Source organism: Pollicipes pollicipes, unplaced genomic scaffold (genome assembly GCF_011947565.3).
Source record: "Pollicipes pollicipes isolate AB1234 unplaced genomic scaffold, Ppol_2.1 Scaffold_7262;HRSCAF=8765_pilon_pilon_pilon, whole genome shotgun sequence".
In the NCBI taxonomy this organism is placed as follows: Eukaryota; Metazoa; Arthropoda; class Thecostraca; order Pollicipedomorpha; family Pollicipedidae; genus Pollicipes; species Pollicipes pollicipes.
Window position 1 is genome coordinate 14,496,878 of NW_023597055.1, and position 20,904 is coordinate 14,517,781.

The window sequence follows — 20,904 nt, forward strand, 5'->3', positions numbered from 1 at the left end:
GAGGCTAAGCGTGCATTAGACGCAAAGAAGTTAAGTTATAGTATTCGTGATGAGAACCGGAAACATAACAAAACCGTGGCTTTCACAGTAGCACTACACACCACAAAAAACTCGTCTAGAGGCGTCGTAAATCCCCGGCGCCTGGCCGGTCGGCACCCTCCGTGTTGTCGACTCCCCCGGCGCCGCTGTCTCCTGCCGGAGAGGAGGGCTGGACGGTGGCCCGCCGCGGCCGTGGCCCGCGGGCTCCACCGGCCTCCGCATCGGTTTCTTCACCACTTTCGTCCGCCTCCGCTTCGTGTGCTCCACTGCCTTCGCCACCTCCGACACCATTAGCGAACACATGCGGGTTGGCGATAGGAACGCTGGAGCGGCACGAGGCGGACAGGCGCGCCCGCGATGCCAAGCGGGCGCGCTTGGCCGAACAAGAACGGGCAAAGGCGGCAAACCGTATGTCTGGGGCGGGCAAGGAGTCCGTCCTTCGCAGCGGTGCTCTATGACCCAGAAGACCCCGCTGGTCCTCAGGTGTCTGACAGGGCCCCATCCATGGCTCCTCCCCTCCACCACCCAGGATTGGGCATGCTGGCTCAAAACGCCCCCCAGCCGGTCCTCCGTCTCCATCTGACGGAGGAAGCCCAAGGATTCGGCCCAGAGTGGAGCGCCGTTCTGCGGAATCGAGCCGTAACTCCCAGACCGAGTTGTCCGGTCCAGGTTGCCAGGCCAGGTCACCAGGTATATGTTATTCAGGCCAGGCATATTTTTGTCACCTGCCTGCCGGGGGCGGATAGGGCAACTGCTCCCGCTGCCGTGCGTTGAAACCCGGTCGGTTATATTTCTGCCCCGCAATGTTTGGGAGGTCCCTTTTTCCCAAACCACAACCACTGCAACTACCTGCAAATTGCAAAAATTCAAATCAAAGAGGCCCCATTACCGAGCTCGAGTCACCTATCAGCATGAAATCTTCACCAATCGATGTTCCATAGTCGTTTTCCTGCTCTTTCTATAACATAGTGACCTTGTGTCAGGTCAAATGTCACCAAAAACACACAAAAACACCAGCATTGGGTGCCGACAACCCCATGCTCAGAGCCACCGAAAAAGACCTAACCAGAAATCGGACAAGTGCGTTGCCCGCGCACGTAATAGCCCTATCCCAGTTCTATCGAATGCACTGTCACAATCTTACAGTATGATCATATTTATTATTTCCCGGTCGCTGTAAGCTCTTCGCTGTAAAGAAGCAATTCGAACAAAAAGTGATTTCCTGTTTTTTACATACCCTGACGAAGGTTCTGAGCCTAGGGAACGGTCACGGGATGGAGCAGATGCGATAGGACAAGCCTGCCCTCTTCGGCATCGTCGGATAAATGCCCCTCCCCCCCCCCCCCACACACACAGCCCCTCAAACACAATCTCACACTCCGCGACGTAATCGTCACAAAGTCTCCGCGGCGCGGGACGCCCGCCGGCCAGTCCGTGTACGGAGGGCGAGCCGGACAGGCTCGACGTGCCACCGGCGGCACTAGCGCCACCCCCGGCGTGTCGGGAGCCCACCAGATGGCGCTCCCGCCCCTTGGCGTCGTGCCGTGGCACGGCGTTTTGACGCTCGTTGTCGTGGTGATCATCGTCCTGTTTGTGTGAGTGGACATAGCTGCGCGCGTCGGGGGAAGCGCGTGCAATTAGCCAGGGGGTGGTATTGTGGAACTACACGGTGAGAAGTCATATGTGTGTGTCGTCTCACGACAGTACATCGTTTGGAAAGGGTCGCCGGCAGTGGATCATAAAACAAAGGTATTACGACGAGATGATGGGCCCAAAGCGCGATAACTTATAGGCCATGTAGAACGGATTTCATTAGGCAAAATTTTGCGAACATAAAGATCGTTGGAAATGGACTTAATTTAAACGGGCTGTTCTACATTTGTATGAGGTTTTAAACTGAAGTTGCCATCTTGAAGATCATTCGGTACAGGTCACAACCCTGCCCTCCTGTAAAGCTAAACCATTTAAGTTTCTAGGCTACACATGTGCGTCCATGACACCATAGTAGCATCATTCAAATCCTGCCCTTTCATCGACCATGCAGCGATCAATGCCAAGAAAATATTGCCGAGTCGTTCATATCTGGCGTAGTAACCACGATTTACTGATATAACGGCTTGGTAATGGTAATGGCCTCTCCATCAATGTTGTGCGAGGTTTGATGACGAAATGAAACGATGAGGCATTAAGGAGCATATTCACTAAACAGAGAAATTGTGTCTAGAGCAGCCGTTCCCGCCAAGTTTACCAATAGTTCTATGTGACCTTATGTCATCGTATTAGACGTTTGCTTCAACATCGTAAAATGCGGTACATTCTTTTGAAAACAAATCGTCAACGAAACGTGCGTGATGACGTCCGTCGAAAGTGTCACCGTTATGTTTCAAACACATTATCGTAGCATATGATAAGTGGGGACGTGGGACACGGGAAATCAACCGTGATCGCCGTCTGAAATAACCAAAATAACATGTCGATCTCTCGGACCGTGTTACTAACTTAGCTGTTGGCTTATGGATCGTTTTGACTTTCTGGAAAAGGAAGCGTCATATATATTTGGATGAATTGTACTGCTGTTCAACGATACGGAACCCCAGAATGGCCCGAAACCGAGTCGGCAGACCATGACAACATATTGAGCTCCTAGCGCAATTGTCATGTTAACTCCACGGGGGTTTCCCATATATTCCACACGGCATTTTGTCATGCAGTCTTTGTTATTCTGAGTAATCCTTCGCTATTGTGGTATCAATATTGTTTGATCTTTTGACGCACAATCCCCTGCATACGATATATTGTCATGCGACTTTTTGCCCACCTGCCTTGCGGTATGCTGCTCGTTGCCATGTCGCATCTGTATTGCTATTCAACGCGCGGCCTTGATTGCATCAAACTTCATTTGAATGTCTCCCTCACCGAGTTTCTAACTATTGTTGCATTCATTTTTCTCTGCCAGATCAACCAGGACCTTGAGCCCCCCCCCCCCCCCTCTGAGCCCTTGACACTACTCTGAGCCCCTCACCCCAATACATGTCAGCAAAACAGGATAGCTGAGCCGACGAAATGCAGCCTAGAATGCATGTTCATCAAATACCTAAACGCATCGCTATCAATATTGCCATCACCCTATATCACATCAGATGCTGATGGGAAATCACCCTAAACTTCAAAAATGTTTTAATTACGACCAAAGATATGTTCCAAGTCTCAGTTTGCCATCAGCAGCGCAAATCAAAGTGGCTGAAATCCGGGGAATGATCAGGATTTGGGGCGAGGTTGGGGCAAATTTATTTGCTCAGCCCAACAACCGATTCAAACGATTGTAGAAAGCAATACCCCTGGGTCAGCCTTCATAGAAAGCAAAATAAATGAAATGAAAAGCTGTTCTATCGTGCAGGAAATTGCATGCCACCATCCCCATCCCCGGGGGGTTCACAACCTCAGAAGCGATATGCGAGCAACAGCGCACATTTTAAGACTACGCCACAGAGTTCCGTGTTAGAGTTTCATTTTTGCTGGTCGTGGTTTCTTAAATCTTAACCCTGTGCATGCATAAAATGCACAGGTGAATGAAGCTCGAACATTTTTCTTTCAATTTGCAGGTCCAAGTGTGCGTCAAAGCACTCCTCTTCGAGATATTAGGTAAAACGTAGACAAATGCACGCGCTGCGATGCCTAGGTGCGGATAAAATCCCGTCTCCGCCAACTTTTTTCAACTAGGTCGAGATAAAAAAAACAGAGTAAGCATAGTCACTGACTGGCAAATTAAAATACTAAACATTGCCATTTGGTGTATATGTGTGTGTATATATACATATATATATATATATATATATATATATATATAGATATAGATATAGATATATATATATATATATATAGATATAGATATATATATATATATATATATATATATATATATATATATATATATATATACAACGTCATAGCATATAAAGGCAAAATCCCGGAAATCAGTTAATTTAGAACGGTCTCAAAACAAATTGCAACCTTTATTTGCATGCATGTATACATTTATGCATTTATACAAGCATGCATATATATGTATATATGTGTGTGTGTATATGTATGTTTATATATATATATATATATATATATATATATATATATATATATATATATATGATATATATAGGAGGGCGAAGCGCTGTCAGGCTAAGTCTGTAGCGAGCAACGTAGATATATGGTATGCCTCTTATATCTATAAAATGAACTTTTTAGGTGATATATGGTCAACCGGGCTGCTCGCAATAACCGTGTGGCGGATGTAGCGTGGCTGCATTGTGCTTGAGACTTGAATACGGCTGACGTGACCCGGGGCGGCGGGGGCCGACCAGAGACGACCGTCCGCCCCAATGGACCGGCGCGGCCAAAGGCAGGCCCGAACCATGGGCCAAGTACAGAAGGTGTGGCGCTGGCGGCCACTGCCGAGCAGGACCGGCGCTGTCGTCTCAAGGCCGGCGGTGATGACCCGGTGACCTTGCCGCTGCCTGTGTACCAAGGCATATTTCATGGCAACTACATGTTTGGAATCCTGAAATTACCAGATGCCTCCAGACATGTAATATTTAGAGCCTCCGGAAGCCTGTCATAGGTGGATCTTTGGGGCGGGGGGGGGGGGGGGGCACGGGGCCATGGCCCCCCCAAAAACTCTGGGAGTGTGTTTTGCCCCCCCCCCAAAAAAAAATTTCCCAGAACTTTATAAAAGCTTCGTCTACTTATCGTCTGTTGTAACTTTGATGGTGTGGTATCAAACATTTCTTTCCGTGTCGGAAAAACAACTTCATGAAGAAAAGTTGGCAGCGATTTTAATATCAAAACAAAACGCATGTTGACGTGGCTTAGTCATCTCAGCGCAAATACCGTGTTTGATAAGTGCACTGGACCTCGGATCCCACACCAGCCAGCTGGCGACGAACGGTTGCCCCCGCACCCAAAAAACAACAACTCCAGGCTAGATCCGCCCCTAAAGCCTCTAGGACAAGAAAGACACTGAGAGACATATAACCCTCCTGGGAAAGCAGTTCACAGCCATGCCGTACTGAATACTTTACGCCCTCTAGTTTCTAAGATGCACGCTCGTAAAAACGTTCGGACTATTTTAAGGTCAATGAATTGTGCATGGCGCTATAAAAACGCCTTTTGAATTTTGTTGCCTTATTGGCCATGCGGCGTCCAAGCCGAAGAGGAGCATATTCAACTAGTCAATTATATCTGACGCTCGTTAGCAGGATTTCCAGATATAAAGGACGCCACTTGGCTCCCAACCAATGTCGTGCAAATTGTGGAAGCTTCAATCACGCATTTCATTTCATTTCATTTATTTGTTTGAGGCGTTTCGGCCTGTTCAGACCATTTCACGCCTGGATGATGTTATTTTAAATTGGTGTAATTATGTATGTGAAGAAAAGTGTACGTTTATTGACATTTACAAAGCTTGAAGCAAACCGGCAAGTCTGAGAAAGTTAAAGACAATGTTAAGCAGTTCAGGATGGTCATCGCCAAGGACGTTTTTTAAAGAAAACTCGATATTTTGGTTACGACAGAAAGCCTGCATATCTTTGCGGTGCTGTTGATATTTTGTGCACTCAATAACAATGTGTTTAACCGAAAGTGGATGATCGCACGGCTGACAGTGAGGACGAGGTTGACTTAAGTATATGTAACTATGTGTGAGTGTAGTGTGTCCGATTCGTAAACGGGCTAGCACCTTCTCCTCCAGACGGTCTTTACGATGCGTTGATGGCCAAGGTGTAATGTCTGGTTTGATATCATGAAGTTGTGTTCTGGTAGTATCGGTCCATTGTTGTTGCCAAAAATGTTTTGTCATTGTGCGAATGGAATGTTTTGTAGATGCATGATCAGCAGGGATCTCCATGATGTGTTGGTTTGTCAAAGCTTCCTTGGCTAGTTGGTCAGCCCGTTCATTACCCATGATGCCTGTATGTCCTGGAATCCATAGAAATTTGATATTCATATCCTGTGTATGTAATATATGATAGAGATTGACGATTTTAACAAGGAGGTGGTGTGTGAAGTCTGGGTCAATAAGAGATTGCACAGCTGTCTTTGAAACCGAACAAATCACTATTGTCTTCGTTTTGTGGGTGTGTTGTTGAATGTGTTGCAATGCAAGGAAAAGAGCAAATAATTCAGCCAAATATACTGAGGTGCCATCCGGTAACCGACAATTTTTATGGCAATGTTCAGTGCAAATAACTGCACATCCGGTGTGGTTATTGGCCTTGGAGCCATCGGTGTAAATAAAGCTGCTATTTTGATTGTTGAAAATTAGACGATTAAATGTTTGTTGAACATAACTTGTTGTGAAAATGCGTTTGGGCTCATCAAAAAGAAGCATAACTTTCCGAGGGGTTAACTGCCATGGTGGTACTATTAAAACAGGTGGCATGGAAGAAGGCGGTAAAGTAAACTGAAGAGTGGTACAGTAGATAGTGGTTCGAGATGCTATTGTAAGTCCTGAGCGACGTTCTGCCGGTCCTACGTAGTTATGGTGAATGTGAGGTAAGACATGTATGGATTTAAATGCTGGGTGACTGGGATTTTGTCGCACTTTTGTGATGTATCTCAATGTGTGTTCCATTCGTCGGAGGGCAAGAGGCATAACATGCGCGTCCACTTCAAGCGCTGAAATCGGGGAAGTACGCAGAGCTCCTTGGGCAACTCGCAAAAACATATTTTGTATGGTGGATAGTGGTTTGAGAGTGTGTTGGCTGCCTCCTGCATATACCACGAAGCCATATTCAATGATGGGAAGAACTAAGGATCTGTATAGACGTAATAACGATTGGCGGTCGGCACCGTATGTTGACCCGGAAATGCATCTGAATAAATTTAGTCTTTTTAGGCATTTGGAGCGAACATGCTCCACGTGCTGTCGCATCGATAATCTGGAGTCAAGTACGATGCCAAGAAATTTGAAAGACGAAACGAAAGGAATGTGGTGTCCATCTAGTCGAAGCCGAAAATTGGGAGTACCACGCATATTTTTGCCGAAAATCATAACTGCAGATTTGGGAGCGGAGAAGCGGAACCCGTATCGCTCTGACCACTGCTGCACCTTGTTTAGGGCGACTTGGAGCCGTGGCAGCGAATGGTCATATTCAGTGTCTGAGCACCAGATGGCGCTATCATCCGCAAAAAGTGAAGAGGAAATACCCGATGGTAATGAGTCAAATAAATCGTTTATCATAAAATTAAAAAGAATCGGTGAGATACAGCTCCCTTGTGGGAGGCCGTTCTCTAGATGGTGAGTGTCGGAAACGGCGGATCTGCATTTCACACGAAATGGTCTGATGCCGGAAAGAAACCCAATAAGATAATGTGCCAAATGGCCTTTAAACCCTAACTGATGGAGCTTGAAAATTAGTGCAGGTTTAAAGACCATGTCGTAGGCTCGGCTAATATCCAGGAATACAGCAGTTGTGTTGTGTCGATGTTTATAGGAACGTCTGATGTCAGTTTCAAGTCTGATGACATGGTCTATTGTGCTACGATTGTGTCGGAAACCACATTGATTTTTTGTAAGCAGGCAGTCTCGTTCTACAATCCAAGAGATTCGCTTCACCACCATCCGCTCAAAAAGTTTTCCTAGACAGCTGGTAAGTGCAATGGGACGATAATTTGATGGATCTTTGGTGTCTTTTCCTGGCTTTGCAAGTGGAATAATGATGGTGTCTTTCCAGGCGTCAGGAAAGACATGGGTTGACCACAAATCGTTAAAAACTGCCAATATAAAACGAAGCATATCTTCTGAAAGACTACGAAAAAAAGAATAGTGTAACTGATCATGACCAACTGAGGTGTTGCCGGCGGATTTTATAGCCTTTGTAGTTCCAGAAATGAAAATGGTAAATTATAGTCTTCGGTGTTATCGGAAACAAAACAATCAGTATGTAAACGAAAACGGGCTTGCGCAGTTTCCACAAATCCTGGTCGGTAATTTCCGGATGAGCTACACTGAGAAAGACTTTCAGCAAGAGCATTGGTGATAAGAGGTGTTGCCGAAATGATTTGGTTATTAATGCGTAAAGTGGGCAATGAAATAGAGATGCGTTTTCCGGAAAGTGCCCGAACCAGTCCCCATAGCTGGCTTAGGGGAGTAGCAGCAGTGAACTGCTGGATGTATGCTTGCCAAGAATGACGTTTGGCACTCCTTATAATTCGTCTGGTTCGAGCACGCTCATAATTTCGGGCAAGAAGATGAGGTATATCATGGTGGCGACGAAAGCAGCGGAAAGCACGTTTCCGACGCGCAATAGCGTTCTTAACTTCGGTCGTCCACCATGGTACTGGGATGCGGCGTGATGGCGTTTTAGTTAGTGGAATTGTCGCGGTTGCTGCAGCACGAATAATATGTGTAATAAGGCCAACACCCTGCTCTGGTGATTCATAACAGTCACGGTTCACATAACAAAGTTCTTGAAATTTGGCCCAGTCTGCTTTTCGTAAATTCCAGCGGGGTATGGATCGCAAAACTTCGTCAGCGGTTGCGTCAAAAGTGGTGTAAAGTTTAATTGGAAAATGGTCGCTGTCGTGTATATCTCCCTCAACAGTCCAATCAAAGTACGTTGCTATTGAGGGAGAGCACAGCGACAGGTCGATGGCTGTTTCTGTACCAGTGGGTAAGTGGTGATAAGTATTATTGCCTTTGTTTAACAGGACTAAGTTGTGTGTATCAATAAAATCTTCAACCAAATGTCCTCGGCGATTAACGGCTTGGGTGCCGTTACTCCAAGCTGGACTGTGAGCGTTGAGATCGCCGAGGATGAGAAAAGGGTTTTGAAATTGAGCAACGAGTTGGTCAAGTTGCCGTAAGAGCTCCGTATTATTATAATTTGGTGTAATGTATATTGAGCATATATTGATGGTACGGCCATGCAGTCGAACTGAACTTGCAACAGCCTGAAGAGGTGTGTTAAGAGTGAGTGGCGTGTGTGTTAATTTTTGACTGATGTACAGCGCCACCCCACCTTGGCGACGCTCACCGTCCATCGTGTCATAGCGATATAACGAGTAATTTGGCATTTTAAAGTTATATGTGTCGGTGGGACGAAACCATGTTTCCTGTACGGCAATGATGATTGGAGTTAGTACGGCAAAAAGTGCTTTCATTTCGGACCATTTTGAAATGAGACCGCGACAATTCCACTGTAAGATGAAAGACATTTAGTGATGAAGGGATCCATTCCCACCGGTTGATGGGAATCGCCCGAACGAAACAGACCTAGGCCGTCCCATCGCCACCCTCACCGGTGGACGGGACCGGCGGTCTTCGTTCGGGCGTGTTTCGACAGGTGTTGTGGTGGGGGAAGGGGAGGTGATGTTTGTGTGGTGGCCAGAGGGTCCGGGCCGCCGACTGTTCATAGCCGGGGGGCTAGAACGCCGAACGGCCTGACCCGCGCGTGAATCACTCACAGCCGGCGGGCTGGAACGCCGGCCGACCTGGGGACAGGGGTGCACGGGCGCCTGGGCATCCGAACGTCCGGCCAAGGGCGACTCAACGGCATTTTTCGTCTGGGTCTGCGTAGTTGACTCAACTGAAACCGAGGGGCGAGGGTTGAGAAGTTTCAGAGGAGGCAGATGGGTGATAGGGTCGGTCTGTGTTGCACATGTGGCCATCGTGGCTTTTGCTACTTGGGCATATGTTTTGCTGGGCTGCGACGACATTTTAGTTTCAACGGTGCGCCGTGCTTCCGGGTACGACACACCTGTCTTTGCCTTTTCAGAACAAATTTCTTTTTCTTTTTTCCACGTGGGACACTGAGAAGAGTTGGCGGCGTGATCAGCACTTCCACAGCTCAGGCATTTCTGGGGTGATGTGCAGGCAGATCCCTCGTGAGGAGTCTCGCCGCACTTCAAGCATCTGGCACTCTGTTTGCAGTACTTGCTGCCGTGTCCGAACCGTTGACATTTAAACCACCTGAGTGGATTTGGAATGAATACTCTTACTTTATAACGAAGGTAACCAGCGGTGAGCGAATCTGGAAGTCGGGTGGTACCAAAGGTGATAACAAGCAGGCTGGTGTCGTGACGCTGACCATCTCTGAAAGTCGTCAGCCGACGGACATGGCAAACTTGCTCATCTCTGAGCTCCGCTAGGATCTCGTCCTCCGTCATGAAGCGGAGCTCAGGCGCGAAGATGGTGCCCTTACTGGTGTTTCTGGCATGGTGCAGTGAGACTTTGACTTGTTTGCCGCAAAATTCAGCTGTTTTGAGTAGGGCCTTGGTTTGCGCGCGAGTGGTTGTTTTGATGATGAGTGATCCGTTTGCTGGCGCTTCAATCTTGAGTTCGCATGGACCGCAGATAGCCTTGATTTGCTTTGATGGCCAAAAAACGTTGATCTTTCGAAACGACACATTTTCATCACAAGGTTGGACGACAACGTAAAATCCGAGAGGATCCAGGATTGGCTCAGAGGGCTGGCGAACACTGGTCGTTGTCGAGCGAGGGTCAGCATCAGGGCGAGCGGGCATCGGAGTGGTCAAAGACGAGCGAGGGTCGGAACTGGGGGCGTTGGACGGAGACGAAGCCTGTTGTACACCCACCGCGGTGGAAGTGCGCGTACCAACGGTTATGGCCTGGGGCGCGCGAGGGTCATCAGGTGAAGTGGCAGCAAAAGCGGGGCTGGCGACACTCCCATCGTCTACGTCCAGGGCATTATCGAGGTCAGAGGCCGAGTTCGAGTCCGTATCAGTATCACCCTTCTTACGTTTGGTTCGCTTCCCCATATCAGGGGAGCGAGAAGAGAACAAAAACTAAGCGAAAAGGTGTGTTTGGAGCCAGTGCGAACGGAAAAGTGACGAAATCGACGATGCGAACAAAGGACTCCTTGGCTGAGAGTCGCAATAGGAGCAAGCCACTTACTGAGGTCGTGTCAGATGGGTCTTCGGCCACCGAATCGACTGACGAAACCCTGTGAGCCTGCCCGTCGCGATCCTGTATTGTTCAATCACGCATCACGTTTTGTGTTACATTATACAAGAAGCTGGCCATCCTTACTAGTTGTTACAGGAATATGACTTGTAATCAAGTAGCTTAAGAGTAGCACCATAAACGGTTATTTGGACACAAGTAAGCAGCTTAAGCTTATCGACAAATATGCAAGAAAACGACGAGAATAACCAAACCACGAGTATCTAACGATACTTGGTTCAACAAATACCTCCGGCACCGCTGCGGCCACCTGTTGGGAGATTGGAGAACTTCAGGGGAACACCAGGGTGTCGATTTCGCATGGTCAGTTTGACAGCAGCTCTGACGTCTCACAGACATTCCATGACGCACTCAAACAGTAACGCATTGGGGACCATATTTAGTAAATAGAGTAATTGTAATATCTAGAGCAATGTCGTCAGCTTAAAGGCATAACAATAATCATTAGTAAGCTTGATTCATGATATGGGATGCTTGCTTCAGTATTTTATAATGTGAAGCATTCCTTTTAAAGGCGAACGGATATCTGTGACAGGTACAATACAAACCCCAACACACTTAAACGACAAGCAAGACAAGAAAACCTCAAGGGTAAAAACTCCATTTGAGTTTTTACAGGTCATTGGCTTTTCCAACGTCAAACAATTTGTATGACCTTGGGTGACAATTTTGTTTGTTCTTATAGATGTTAACATGCCAATTTCCAGCGATGGATATGAAAAAGGAACGTCGTTATGCTTACTTGGCCGTAAAGAGATACATTTTACCTAAACTGTCGTTTTATTTCCTGACACACCTACGAATGGAAGACCGAACCCACAAAGTTTTTGTTAAACCTCCTGCAATGAATGTGGTTCATATTGTGTTTAAGGTTTAAGGTTTGAGGCTAGCAATTTACTTTTGGTGCCATGCCGTTGCCTGGAGGGACAGATAGCGAGAAAATGCTTTCGCTATTCTTCTGTTTAGGATTTGGTAGAAACGCTCAGGGGACATTCACAAATAAAGTATTTGGTAATTTAAAGTATTTGGTAATAAAGTATTTGGTAATTTACAAGCTCCCATCCTCTTCCATCTTTTTTACACGCATAGTCATGGTTACTCCATGCTCTTATGTTCATTACATTCGCTACGCTTCCATTCGCCTCCTCTTCAATGTCAAGCGTAATTTATGGACGGCGTTCTGAGGCTTCCTAAGGCATCAATACAGATCTTGTCAATGCCCAAGTCACATTGCACAGAATGGACTAGGCTGTTTGACCATTCGACAATTTTACATTCAGTTAAATGACCATTCGATGAGTTTTCAATCATCTAATTGCCATTCACCCCAATTCCTTTTTAGTTTATTGATATCGGGCTAATACACATTTCGGATGCTGGTTTTTTTAAGCTAGCTAAGCTAGCTTAAGCTAGCCTTTCAACAATCTGTCCGTCGTGTAAAAGACATGTCATTACGCTATTCGCATGTTACCTGTTCGGCTTTTTAACATTGCAGTAAAAGGAATTGGAATATTCACATTTGACGGAATAGCGTCGGTTGATCGCTTGATGGGCTCACGCACGGTCGTTTGTTTCAAGCGGTGAGATGCATTTTGGCTATGCATCGCTTCTGCGTGTACTAAATATCTTCTGCGGGTTTGCAGACGACGCCTCTACAAGTTCCAGACGCTGCAGAGACTAGGATACAATATACCACCATACAGCTTGCTTTATGGGCACGCCGGCAAGCTGAAGGGCACCACCGGTCCGTCGGAGTTCCAGCGTCTGTTCGATGCTTACGGGGTCCAGCATGGAACGCGGGGCAAGACGATGGCGCTGTACGTCGGCACGAAACCCACGCTGTGCACCACGGACCCAGACCTGGTGCGCGAGGTGTTCGTTCAGCGGGTGGACACGTTTCCTGACCGGCAGGACAACAAGAGCCCTGTGCTGACCATTCCGGACCATAACCTGCTGACGCTGAGGGGCAAGCGCTGGAAATACGTCCGCCGCGTCCTGAACCCGGCCTTCACCACCAACAAGCTGAAGGGCATGTCGCCGGCTATGAACGTGTCCATTCAGACGTTCCTGGACGTGCTAGAGGGCAACAGGCTCCAGGGCCAGCCGACCAACGTATACGCCGCCTTCCGCAGCCTCACCCTGGAGGTGATTGGCAAGTGCGCGCTGGCCATGGAGGTGCACTGCCAGACGGACCAGCGCGACCCGCTCCTTGTTATGATGAAGACGCTGCTTGGGTCCGCTCCGCTAATGGGTGTGCTGCGCGGCCTGCAGCCGCTGACGCGTCTGATGCTGCCCCTGCTGCGCGCCTTCGGGCCGGCCTCGCGCGCGTACCACGTGGACCAGCAGCTGCAGCGCTGGCTTCGCGGAGTCATCCAGCATCGCCAACGGAGTGGTGCGACGGTCACAGACGCCCTGCAGCTGCTGCTGGAGGCGCAGCGCGCCGACAGTGGCAGCGAAGCCGTCACTGACCAAGAGTTACTCTCCAACGCGTTCGTGTTCATCGGGGCCGGCTATGAGACAACAAGTACAGCGCTAGCTTTCACGTCATACCTTCTGGCGCGCCACCCGACCGTACAGAGCCGCCTGTACGACGAGATCGTGGCTAACGTACCGGCCAGCGGTGACCTCGACTACGAAACCGTGCTCGGCCTGCCGTACCTGGAGATGGTGATTCAGGAATCACTGCGTCTCTACCCGCCGATCCCAGCGCTGTACGGCCGACAGGCTAGCTTCGCGACGGAGGTTCAGGGGATGCGCGTGCCACCCGGCGCCTTCGTGGCCGTGGTACCGATCTGCATGCATCACGACCCTGACCTGTGGCCCGACCCGGAGCGCTTCGACCCGGAGCGGTTCAGCGCCGAAAACAAGCCGCACATCGTGCCCTGCAGCCACATGCCGTTCGGCGCCGGGCCGCGCCACTGCATCGGCATGCGGTTCGCCATGATGGAGATCAAGCTGGCGCTGTGTCACACGCTACGTCGGTACCGGCTGCTGCCGACCAGCGAGCCGCTGGAGCTAGCCATCGTTCCGCCGTCTCTCGCACCCGCCTCGGGCCAAATCAACCTGCGGGTGGAGCTGAGGCAGCCTCGGGGAGACGGGGTGACGGACAAAGTGTAGAGGGAGTAGGGGAGTCTAGAGGGAGCACTAAAGGGAGTGTACAGGGATCTATGAAGGGAAGGGGAAGGGACGACGGGACAGGGATTGCGTGAAAAAAGAAAGATTGCTAAAGGAGGAGTGTCACAAGAAGAACGTTTTAGAATTGAGCAAGAGGTGAAAGATCCAGGATGGAGGGGAGAGACGGATGTATGGGGTATGTATGCATGTATGTATGGGGTGTATGATGAGATGGGAACGGTTGAGGAAAGCTGGAATAAAGTTAACGAGCTCAAAGAAGCTGAACAGGACCAGATGAAAGAGTAAAATGTACCAGCACGTGGAAAGAAAGGAGTAATAAATGAGGCCAAACTGGAGGAAAGTGATAAGTGGGACGGGGCAAGGGTTAGCAAGATGAGAACGAAGGGAGGAAGACGTGGGTGGGATGATGAAAGAGGGTGGAATGGATGGCGGTGTGTTATGTAGGGAATGGGCTGGGGAGGAGAAAGTGGTGATGAGCGGATGGAAATATGGCTAAGGGGTCGGGATAAAAGGGAGGGGAGGAAAGTGGAAGGCAATGAAGGTAGGTGAAGGATGATGGCATAATATGAGGTAGAAAGTAGGAAGTGCAGAGCGATCCTGAGAGCGAGAGGAAGCACTATTTTCATAAATACACACGACGTAAGGTCAGATTTTACTTTGGTTTCCTGAGGTCTGTGAGAATAGAGGCATAAATAGAGTACACCAAATAAGGTATGCAATTTCTGACGCTTTAACACTTACAGATGTGCTATGAATACCGGCGCTGGTCCACTGATGTGGCCCCAGAACTCTGCGCCGCGTGACGAGCACGAGGAGATCAGCGCCTCTGCGACTGTCGCTGCTTTTTGCGAAGTGACAGGGGTACACGTGGAACCAGTGTCATTTGGTCCCGATTAACGTTGCCTAAATGCAATGGGAACCTGACTGTAGACATGTTGATGATTACCACAGCCATACCGAGTACCTATCTCAGGCCTCGCTTACCATCCAGGTGGATTGCATCAAGTCTCTCGGCGTCAGGTACCATCATCAACATAATAAGTTGCATTCAATCAATATTTAACAGACAATTCTCGGGCTGTCTTAACTTTGCATTGTGCAATGGCACAGGAAGTGTTTGTAACTCAAAAATGTTACCAATTAACTTTCTTTTTTTTACCCACACCACTTCTCCTATCGTTGAGAAAAAAAGCTATAGCGATGAGCACTGTACGATGGATAGATCACTTATGCCACCCCTAAATCCTGGAGGGCCTGTGGAGCGAGTTGCCTGCCAACTGCGTCCACGCCCACGTCTCGCCATTCGCAAACGTCACCGATCGGACCACACCCAGCTTTCACCGCCCGCTCACATGCTGTGCCGTGGGAAAGTACAACCGTAAAGGCTCATGTTCTCTGAGAACTCTGTTTAGTTTGGTTCGCTTCTGGTGGAGACGGGACATTGCGCGCTGATGTTGAGCGGCAGCGGCGAATCAATGGACTTGACGTTGAGAACACATTGGTTCTCCATTCAAAGCAGACGCCGACATCGCGGGCTGCATCTCGAGATCGAGTTCAACGTTTGTAGCACCGAGAGGCATGTATGTAACAGCGAAGTACGAACGCTCTTGAAATAAGTTACATATAAACGTATGATACAAACTGTGGCATGTTTTACCAAAGGACAACTTCCGTATGTCCATCTTTTACCCTTCTCCATATTTATTTCAAGTTTTCCGCCAAATAAAAGGATCGCTCTAAGTGAATATATTATCTCGCGAAGTTGCGTTTGCACAACCTTAACTCCAAAATTTTGATCGAGAAATGGACTCAAATCGACCCTGCACTCGCTGCTTCATCCAGCGCCGCTTGCAACACCAACATGGCAGTGTGACATTCTCACAATACGGAGCTTGTCTCGTGTTATCAAGCCTCATTGATGAGTTTTGATAGACCCGGCATACGTTCCTATTGTTATGGGTTAAATGTCGAGCCCAAACTTGCCAGCAGACATGGGGAGAAATAGAGTGTGTCTTTGCCCCTCAAGGCTTTTGGGAGACCCCATTTGCACAAACTGATGGCTTTGTAGCTGTAAGGTGTTGTTAAAGTTCAGGTTAAGGAGGTTATCATACTTGAGCTTGTCAAAGCAGTCAGGGCACTGATCCGGCTCAGAAGATTCTTTTCTGCGCCGGGAATCCCATTTTACCTGAACAGAAAGTCACTGTCATCATTAAAGTAGCCCGTGTTTTCCGTTAGCTCTACCTCCAAGAGCCCGTTTGACCGTGAGCTCTCGTGACAGGCAGACATGACTGATGACAGACGTAGACTCGGTGCCCCATCGACGTCTGGCACCACTTGTTTGGACTTCCATATCATCTGCGCGATAGTAATGCTCATATCCGCCGTCATATCTTCCTCACCACGGCGAATACAGGTCACACGTATGCTGTTTCGAACGTTTGAAGTGGGCGGAACTGGAGCGAGAGCGGGATAAGACGAACGCTCCTACGTTTGACTTTAGCCTCTCCACCAGAGTGCTTTTGGCAGGGAGTGATTTATTGGCATGCACTGATAACTCTGATGTCCTTGGCCTTATATTAGGACGACGAAGCCTACAGTGCAGCGTAAACGCGCATGTAACAAAACACGCGTGCGCGTGCTAAGGATTCATCCCTATTGTGAGTATCATGAATCTAGCCAGGCTTACATTGTACAAAGGTAGCAGGCATTTAAGCACACACAACAAAAAAGGTAACGGTCACGATATATGTAAAAAACGGTAAAGGTCACGATATATGTAAAAATAACACGAACACCGACCGGACTCTAACATCAGTCTGCCGCAGCAGAGCGAGAGGTGGCGCACCTCCGCCCGACACTAACAGCGCTAGACCTGGTCGTGACGAACCTGACCGGCCCGCCAGAAGACGTCGCTGTGCTCCAGGGCTCAGTCAGTGACCACTCGTCTGCACTTCCTCCTCCGTGCTGTGATGTCCAGACGGTGCCCTCCGCCGCCGGTGTTGGTCACGAGGAGGCGCTGGGACTTCGCTGGCATTCGAACCAGAGTGCTCTGGTTTCGAGTACGGTGCTCTTCCAACTGAGCTGACCGGAAAGGCAATGTCTCGATGTTCAAATTTGATGTCATTCATCGACATGTTCTGGGATTTTTCCGAGAAAAAATAGGTGTTCTATTGGGCTGACGCTCACGCTTAGCTTACGGATGGGGTTGTCAGCCAGCGTCTTCCTAATCTTCCTAGCTTTCCAGTGTTACTCTCTGTCTATGATGGTTATCTGATGCTATGAGGACCGGTGATCACTGTCTGACCATGCATACTTTGCCACACCAAACTTTGGAGTTTCACCCCTTTCTGTGTTCTTCCAGTCCGACCAAGAAAGATGGGCTGGTAAAAACACGCACCATGGTAATAAGACTACTGGCATAAAAACACTTACGGTCAACTACGCACCAATGATTATATTTTAATGAGCGTTTGTGTGCAGGTTGACATCTAGCATGCTTCGATGTTCAAAATATCGTCGTTGAAATGCAGTCGATCAAACGTGTTTTAATTGCACTAGAACTAATATTAATGCAATATTGTGATTTCTGCACAAGTGTCCTGTGGTCAGAAGCGTCAAATGAGCTGGTGTCCTCGATTCATACTCCACCCACCTCGCTCAACTCGGCCCCCGGAGGCCGGATCAGTGAAGAGTGATGCAACCCATCCCTAAAAGACGCCAGCAAACACAGTGTGTGCCACAGTGTGACAGATGCAGGGACCGGTTGTCTGCGGAATATGTCCCTGCCTTTTGCCGGCGCCTTGAAGCGGACAGACCACGGTATTTTCCATCAGCGCCCTCTATCTGCTGATCGGTCGAGACCCACGCTGTGAAATGAGAGATATTCTCGCTTTTTTTGCACGCATTGGCGTTATCGTTATCTTTAGCCACTCTCAGTGTAAGCGCACCGTTGAGAGCGCTGTTGCCAGCTGAACGCACCTAAATCCTTCCTTTTAGCGAAATGACACACCACTGACGCATTTTAGCATTGGATCATTACCAGAGGCACAACAATATGTTCCATATGGATGATGGTGTGTGTGTGTGGGGGGGGGGGGGGCTGATCAGCAGGTTGCATTTTCTAACCATTATGTGACGCTTCAGATGTCGTTTTCTTTAGACAGTGCACGGCAAACACTGGGGCCTTCAGGCTCAGTGCGTGGGAAGTGAGTCAGTCCAGTTTCATCCCAGAGGAGTTTGGTCTCTGTGTGTTAGTTACCCTCATCGTGACACTTAATGGTATTGTAATCTGTGTATTGTATTGTAATCGTGACAATAACATTTGGCATCAACATTTAGTAGACAATTCTAGGGCTGTCATGAATTGCATTACGTCATGGCACAGGAACTATTTGTAACTCCAAAATATTACCGATTAATGGTGTCGTTTTTCACCCAGACAATCTCTCATTCTGTTGGAATGCAACGTATGAACAAGCTACTGTAGCCATCAGCATCGCAAGATCGAGGGATCACTTACACGGCACCATAAATCATGCTGGGACCTTTAAAGTAAATTGACTCTGCTTGCCAACTAGAACTGTCATTCTGCTCTCAATTTTTACATTCAAGAAATGTGACACCTGGCCCTGCACACCTAAATCTTTGGCCTGTATCCGCCAAACAGAAAATATCAATGAAAATCCGTGAAAGACTGTAAATCACGCCTCAAGGTTTGCCTTGAAGTATGTAGCCAACAATTTTCGATTTAAGATCTGATTTGATTGATTAAGATTTTGATCAATTTTATTCGTTTTGATTGAATTTGATTCAATTTTCATTTGATTTCTGATTTTATGAAGCCAAGAAAGCCCCCTTTATCATTAATGAGAATGCTCCAAATTTGAAAGCATTAGGGCGAGCATCGGATATAATGAAATAAATTTACTTGTAACTGTTGGTGTGCTGTTAAGTGGAAAAGATTGCCCCGAACAACAAAATTTCTCTATCTAGTAAATATGCTTCTCTTTACGCCATTGATTGATGGCGTCATAGTACCTTGCACAGCATTTATTTGAGGCCAATTGACGAATATTGTATCTGGAAATGGCGCTTACTTACGAAAGATATGGACGACTCGACAGTTATATATTGCTCGGTCTCAATCGCCGCATGGCGAATGGAATGGTAGAATCTGTGACGGTTCTATGACGCCATGGATGCCTGAGTGGCATTGAAAGAGTCTTCACAAAATGGTCTGTTCATCTTCACGGGTATGTAGGTAAAAAACTAGAGAGGTTTGGGTATTAAGAAAGCCATAGCTGTGAACCGCAACGAATGATCTTCAAAATGGCTATTTCAATTCAAAACCCCATAAAATGTGGCACGCTCCGTTTAAGATAGCTAGAGCCCTGGAATATAAGGCCCTATTTTGTGCTGAAGGCAGTCTTTGTCGGCTGATTTATCATGAATTAGGAGATCCGTGTTCTGGGTTAGGAGGCAACCGCTATACATCAAGATAATAAGGTTTTGGGGGATCAGGTTTTGAGATGTTAAGGTCATTTGATGGACATGAAGGTTCTATTTTGTGAATAGGATGATCATGTTCCAGGATTGGAAGGCCACCTCCACATCAGAAGGCCCTGCTTTGGGACAGAGAGACCCTTTGATGGATCTGGAAGCTGATATATTAACCTGCGTCCAGCCGTGGGTCTGAGAAAAGCACACCTGGCTGAGGAACTTTAATGTCGTGCGAGAAAACAAAGATAAGATACCGTTGTGAATCTCTCGCCAAATCATGAAAAAGTCACACAAATATTTCACCTTAGTTCAAAGGTGAGATCAGAAGAGGTCACGAAAGGTCAAAAATGGCCGTTCTGACAGATCAAGTTAAAATGTCTGTCAACATGTCAAGATGAATATAAAGGGCACAGAAGAAAACGTTAAGCAAAATTGTTCTACTTGTGGCCAATCAAAACTATACTTGTTTAATCTCTTTCACAATGCGCTTCTCATTAAGTTTATTGATTCCCATTATAGCATCGAGGAAATGGTCCAGAAATGTCTTTGCAATAATTTATAAGAGGTATTTTCGAATCTGCACATTCGCAGAGGAGGTTGTTCTTTTCGCAATTTTCGCATGGTGCAGGCTACACAAGTTTTCAAGTACTGAACTGCGTCTCGGTACATGCCAGGCCAATAAAAACGAGAACGGAATATATCAAATGTTTCAACGATGCTTAGATAAGCATCAAGATATCCTGACTGGGTTTCTTCGACAAGAGGGCTTTGCACGATGCGAAAAATGACTAACTGCAAGCCAGGAAGTGGAATGCACATTTGAGTGTCTGCAACACGAAATATTGAAACGTCAAACATCGTAAAATGGACGGAGATTTCAGCAAACTTGGGATGTTCCCGACTCGCGAGGATGCTGCTTATCATCATCATATCACAGTCATGTTTCTGCAAACTCCTAACGTCGGAATTGTAAGACAGAAATTTCCTGATGTTTTTCGGATGGCGCACCACTTCTGCTGAGCAATTTTCACTTTGGAGTGACACCCTAGGTGTTTGGTCGGAGTCTATATACTTTTGTCTGATGGCGCTTCGGGACGTCGGAATGCACCAGCAACAGTTTGCTTGCCAAAAATGTTCTGGACATAGCAACCATTTTCGTCGAGAATTACGGCCAGCGTCGGATTCTTGCATTTCTCACCTCGTCGGTAAAAAGGTGTGTTAGGAGTTTGTGGCCCGTCATGACAGTAAGTTTT

General features: G+C 47.6%; 1 protein-coding gene across 1 annotated transcript; it reads left to right on the top strand.

Moving 5' to 3' along the window:
• Positions 1–1,719: 1,719 nt before the first annotated feature.
• LOC119113970 (cytochrome P450 3A9) lies at positions 1,720–14,483 on the top strand. Its single transcript, XM_037238208.1, has 2 exons — positions 1,720–1,788; positions 12,661–14,483. The coding sequence occupies exons 1-2, from the start codon at positions 1,721–1,723 to the stop codon at positions 14,132–14,134; spliced, it is 1,542 nt and encodes a 513-aa protein (XP_037094103.1). The 5' UTR covers position 1,720; the 3' UTR covers positions 14,135–14,483.
• Positions 14,484–20,904: the final 6,421 nt, after the last annotated feature.

What these genes read in the sequence shown, in the direction of transcription:
- LOC119113970 (XM_037238208.1), top strand. Translation starts at nt 1,721, where the DNA reads ATGTGTGTGTCGTCTCACGACAGTACATCGTTTGGAAAGGGTCGCCGG. An exon ending in CAGTGGATCATAAAACAAAG is followed by an intron (nt 1,789 to 12,660) that starts GTATTACGACGA and finishes GCGGGTTTGCAG; the next exon opens with ACGACGCCTCTACAAGTTCC.